The following is a 6,000-nucleotide window of genomic DNA, read 5'->3' on the forward strand; positions in this document are numbered from 1 at the left end:
AGAAGTTGCCAAGTCCAGTCTTTGGTGGTGGCTTGGCCGGGAGTATGGGGTGGACCTCGAAGTGCCTCAATGAATGGTAGGGACTACTGATGCCAGTCTCTCCAGCTGGGGGGCTGTGTGTCAGGCCCAGTTGGTGCAGGGCTTATGGTTGGTGGAGGAAGCAACTTGATCCATCAATCGGTTAGGACCGGAGCGGTGCAGTTGGTTCTGGAGAGGTTTCTTCTCCTGTTGCACAACCGAGCAATCAAAGTCCTGTCAGTCAGTGCGACAACAGGTGGCCTACATCAACCATCAAGGGGGAACCAAGAATTGACCGATGTCTCTGGAAGCGGAGATGCTGATGTCCTGGGTGGAGCAGCCTCTGGCGATGATAGCGGCTTCGCACATAGCGGGTTCCGACAGTGTGCAAGCAGACTTTCTCAACTGGCAGCATCTGGATCCTGGGGCATGGGAGTTGTCGAGCAACGCAGTAGGCCTCATCTCTTGCAGATGGGCAGGCCTCACATGGATCTGATGGCTACTCGGAGGAATACCAAGGCACTGCGTCTTTACAGTTGCAGAAGAGAGCACGGAGCAGAGAGGATCAATGCCCTGGTGCTTACTTGGCTGCACACCATTCTGCTCTACGTGTTTCCTCCCTGGCCTCTGGTGGGCAAGGTTGTCAGGAGGATAGAGGTACACCCGTGAAAGGTGATCCTCGTGGCTCCGGAGTGGCCACACCACCCTTGGTTTGTGGATATGGTCAGTCTAGCAGTAGATGGGCCCCTGAGACTGAGTCATCTGCCAAATCTGCTGCGTCAGGGCCCTATATTTTTTGATCAAGCGGATCGCTTTAGTCTAGTGGCTTGGCTTTTGAAAGAAGGCAATTAAGGAAGAAAGGCTATCCAGAGGATGTTATTTCTACTCTGCCATGGGCTCATAAGACCTCTACTTCCTTGGCGTATGTCCAGGTATGGAGAGTCTTCGAGTCTTAGTGCATGGAACAGGAAGTTGTTCCTTGCAGAAAGGCCTTGTGAAAGGTTTATCCTTTAGTTCCCTGAGGGTGCAGGTGTCTGCCTTGGGCTGCTTGCAGGGCAAGATTCATGGTTTTTCTCTGGCCAAGCATCCAGATATGATGCATTTCCTACAAGGAGGGAAGTATTTGCGCCCCCCTGTTCGCCAGGTGAGTCGTCCTTTGGTTGCGATTTTTTCAGCCAGGAGGGTGTCTGAGCTTCAAGCTCTGTCATGCAGGGAACCCTTTTTGCGAATTTTGGATTCTGGAATCTCTCCGAGGATGGTTCCATCTTTTTTGCTGAAAATAGTTTGTGTTCCATTTAAGTCAGTCTGTGGAGCTTCCAGCCTTTATGATCTAGAGTTTGATGCGCTTCATGCAAAGGAGTTGAGGCACCTGGATGTTAGAAGGGCCTTGTTACGGTATTTAAAGGTCACAAACATTTTCCGGTTGTCGGATCATCTTTTTGTGTTATGGAGTGGTGCAAAAAAGGGTCAAAAGGTATCAAAGCCCACAATTGGTTGAAAGAAGCTATTTGTTCTGCATATATCTGTTGTGGCCGTCCTGTCCCAAACAGGATAAGGGCTCATTCTACCCATTCACAGGCGGCCTCCTAGGCTGAGTGCCAACTGGTTTCGCCACAAGAGATTTGCAGGGCGGCTACTTGGAGGTCGTCACATATCTTTGCCAGACACTACCGTTTGGATGTCCAGACTCTGGACGTCAACAATTTTGGCGGAAGTGTTCTTCGAGTGGGACTCTCGCAGTCCCAACCAGGTTAGGGAAGCTTTGGTACATCCCAGGAGTCTGGACTGGTCTGGATAAGTACAGGGCAAGAAAAAATTGGTTCTTACCTGCTAATATTTGTTCCTGTAGTACCACAGATCATTCTAGAGTCACGCCTGGTGGAGGAGAGGCAATTTTTTTTTTTCTGAAGAGTCCACTAAATGTGTCTTTTTGCTTTTCTGAAGAATGGTATAGGTTTCTTGATAATCCTTTAAAAGAAAAAAAAAAAGGTTTTCTAGATTTAATTATGAATTTCCCTTGTCCTCTGCTCGTTCTGGGGGAAGTATTTAGAATTAATCAGTTTAAAAGTTTTTGGTCATACATTTCTGCTTGGGTAGTGATAAATACTGAGGAGTTGCAGGTGGGTTATAAGGCGGTGCCTAAAAAAAATTTCTCTGTCGCCATCTGCTGGAAGGGAGGCAAAACCCAGGAGTCTGGACTGATCTGTGGTACTAAAGGAACGAAAACTAGCAGGTAAGAACCAATTTTCCTTTCAAATGGTGGAAGCTGAGACTATGAATACAGTGGGATGTAAATTCAAAACCCAGAACTGGCCAGAGGTCTCCTTCCTTAAATTGGGTGGCTTGGCAGCTCTGGAAGTCCCTTATAGCTATGCATGGAAAGAACCTTGCTTGACTAAATGTCTGTCAGCTTCACTGGAGAGAGAAAGAGAAGTGACATATTGTAAAGACGAATCCTTTTCAGCTCTGCTCTCTGGCTCCCCCCCCCCCCCCCCCCCCCAGGGCCTGAAGAGAAGCGAGCAGAGCGGCATGCTGGAACTGTTTCGGCAGAGGCTCCCAGCACCCCCCTCGGGGTTAGAGAACACCAGCTCCATCTCCCTGCCGACCCCCACGCCGGAGCAGGAATCGTCACGAATTCGGAAACTGGAGAAGCTGATCAAGAAGAGGCTATGAATTCTTATCATGAGTTGTGGAGGATCCACCAATCTTAGCTGTTCCACGCTCTTTCCACCAGAAGTGACATTAACTTTCTTACAGTGAGGTTTTCACTTATGAAGTGAGTATGTTGCCACTGAAGGATGGACCAGCTCTGCTGTGCAGGGGATGGTGCTCCAGTTGTTTGGTCTGTTAAGTTATGAGGAGCTGTAAGTGTTATATGGTGGTGAAGCCATGTCTGGGCTTAACATGCCAGGGCCTTATTGGGGGGAGGCAGCTATGAGGGAATTAAATGTGTTGAGGATTCCTTTCCTGTCTGAACTTCTGGTGCTGTGCAGTTGCTCCATATGGTTGTGGCGTCTTCAGATATCCTTCCTCTCCTCTCCTCTCCTCTCTGTGAATCTTGTTAATTATTAAACAATGTACAAGTGTTCTGCTGGTTGAAAACCTGGTTTGTTTGTTTTTTTACCGGATTATCCTGTAACTTCACCCTGGGCTTTCTGTGAGGAAGGAATGTGCTCGCCTTCAGCAAAAACCTAGAAACAGAAAAATAAAACATTTTGTTATGAAATGGTGAGGTTCCACCTCTGCACACAGCTCGGTGTCATTAAAAGCTGTTTTTGCAGTGTTTGTTCTCTCCCCTCACAGATTACTGGCACATTCCAGCTGTCCTGACAGCCCTGGGACTTCTAGCATGGTCAGGGGGGAGAGTTCGACCTTGTTCTATTTTTTAAATGCCTGTTGCCCATCTCACACTCACGGGAAATAAATGCCTGCTGCAGAGTACCCCAACGCTCCTGGTAACCTGGTTTACATCAGGGAAAGTCCTTGGTCTGCCCAGTGCTGACTTGAAGGTCATTTCCTGCACCATCGGAAGCCAGTTATAGCTGGAGTTTTTAAAGAGAAGCCTGAGTGTTCATTGGAAGACGTTGTGCAGATCTCTCACATAAAATATCATAATACATGTACTTTTATTTAAAAATAGTCATAACACTGAGATTAATCTATAAATAAAGCATTGCTGTGGAGTACTCTTGCTATCTGTGACTCTTCTTCAGGGTGTTCCATGTCGTCCTATGCTTCCTCCCACTGGATGGTTTTTCTTTCTCTCATGTAGTAACTCTTAAAACCACTTTCTCATATGGTTCTGTTGGGATGTTGGAAGTGCTTTCTGGATGAACTGGTTTGAGCGTGTCAGGTTCCTGAGGTTGTTTTGATGACTGGGGGGTGTCGTCGGCCACTGGATTCAGGAACTTAGTGCCTAATCTCTGCTCCCAACCTTATTTTCCCTAGTTCTTTGCTTGATATAAAAATGCACAGTGCTCGTCTGGGTGGTGTGGGGGCGGAGCAGAGCAGTCCTGCTTTGGCAGAACATGCAAACGATGCAGTTAGCAGCTGGGGTTTTGGAAGGGTTAAGTCAGCCCAGTAATCTGATTGGTTGCCTGTTCCAAAGTGACTGGAAGTTCATCTGGTTTGACCTGCACATATCTTAAGAACATCTCCGGGTCCCTTCCAACTTTTTTCTTTCTTTCATTCCGGTCTACACCTGCACTTGTGCTCTCACTGGGAACATCCCAACACAAACATAGCATCACAAATGCCACACTGGGTCAGACCAAAGGGCCATAGAGCCCAGCGTCCTGCCTCGTGACTGTGGCCAAGCCAGGATACTAGATCCAGGCCACCTTGCTCACAACCAGGAATAAGCAGTAGCTGAGAGCTGAAGTGCAGCCCACAATGCAGGAAGGAGGAGGTTCCCCTCCCTACACTGTATGAAAACATGGGGGCATGACTGGTGCCACCGTGAGATCACTCCGAGGGTACTGCTGTACGATTCCTGCACTTTTTATGTGGCAGCATCCAGCATCCCTTTTTATACCTTTAGTTTATTCAGTCTTCATTTTTACACTGTGGGAACAGAAGCAGTTATCCTAGATGCTGTTTTCTCTGTATGCTGTGGATTATATAATTGCAGGCAATGCAAAGAGGCAAAGCACTGGACTGGTGTCGGATGCACTTCCATTGTCCTCAGGAGCAAGAGAAGAGTTGTTACAGGCACTCACACAAAACCTAAGACAAATTTAGACCTGTTAGACCTTGCGTACTGGAGTGAAATTTTAAAATCACTTTCCTCTCTCTAGTTTTTCAATTCTCAATAAAGAAATGGTATGAAAAAACTAAACCTCTGATGTGGAGACCAGAGAGCTCTGTTTTGCTTTTTCTTACTCATACCTTCCTTTTTCCCCTTCCCAGATTTTGCACAGCTTGGATGAATTGCTGGGGGTTTTTTTTTTTCAATGTACAATTTTATTGAGCATGTAACAACTAGTAACAAAAACCACGCTGCAGACTTAAACCAAAGCAACAGTCTTCATCAAGCATGGCTATCATAGCAAATGAACAAACAAGTCAGATAACTCAAATAACTCAAATCCTTATCCCCCCTCCCTCCCCCCATACATGAGCTCATTCATTGTATTCCAGTGGAATAGTCCAGGACCAGCAAGAGATTCCGAACAGTGAAATGGAACATGGGATTGTAGTCATCCAGGGCGTCAGGAGACTACTATTGGTATGAGGTCCAAAAGGAAGTGATGTTACAGGGTTGCTTGATGCTTCTCCCAGTTGATAAAGGGATGCCAAACGGCCTGAAACGTGGGCACTGAGTCATGTACCTCAGCGGTACATGACTCAGTGCCCAAGTTTTACAATAAAAATGTACTTTCCTTTGTACCAAACGAAGTGTGGGTGTCTCTGTCCGCTTCCAAAACTGCAATAGCCATCCTCATCGCAATAAAGACCTGATGACAAAACAAGGTGTGGTCCTTATTGATAGCCGGGGGAGAAAGATGAAGGAGCATAAAACCAGCATCCTGAACATCTTGGATTCCCAGGATACTTTCAGTCCATGTAGCAACCTCTTTCCACAGTAATTGTGCATGTTCAAACTCCCACCACATATGGATAAAGGTACCACATTGTCCACAACCTCTCCAGCACAAGGCACTTATATGGGCATATCTCTGGTATAAGGCATGCGGGGTGAGATACCAGCGGGTGAGTAACTTATAACAAGTTTCTTGCAAAGAGGCAGACACAGAGCACTTACGAGCAGTCAAATAAATCTGTTCCCATTCGTCCACCCTCAATGCACGTCCCAGGTCTGCCTCCCAGGGTTTGACATGTGGAAAAGGTGGGAGCTCTCTACCAAGCATTAAAGCATACAACTTCGAAATCATACCTTTCTTGGTATCAATTGCATCACAATAATGTTCCATAAGTGTTTTACCCTGATGCAGTGAAGATAATACCTGAGGTGTGTGTAGA

At 46.8% G+C, this 6,000-nt stretch overlaps 1 protein-coding gene across 3 annotated transcripts in view; it reads left to right on the forward strand.

Annotated features, from left to right (window-relative positions):
• Window positions 1-3,704, forward strand: part of VPS53 (VPS53 subunit of GARP complex) — a 165,342-nt gene extending 161,638 nt beyond the window's left edge. For all 3 annotated transcript variants that reach the window (XM_029611418.1, XM_029611420.1, XM_029611419.1), the window contains one exon: window positions 2,521-3,704. In XM_029611418.1, the coding sequence (XP_029467278.1) occupies window positions 2,521-2,691 (171 nt within the window). In that variant the 3' untranslated portion in view covers window positions 2,692-3,704. The remainder of the gene's footprint in view (window positions 1-2,520) is intronic.
• Window positions 3,705-6,000: the final 2,296 nt, after the last annotated feature.

The sequence above is a fragment of the Rhinatrema bivittatum genome, chromosome 8 (genome assembly GCF_901001135.1).
Source record: "Rhinatrema bivittatum chromosome 8, aRhiBiv1.1, whole genome shotgun sequence".
NCBI lineage: Eukaryota > Metazoa > Chordata > Amphibia > Gymnophiona > Rhinatrematidae > Rhinatrema > Rhinatrema bivittatum.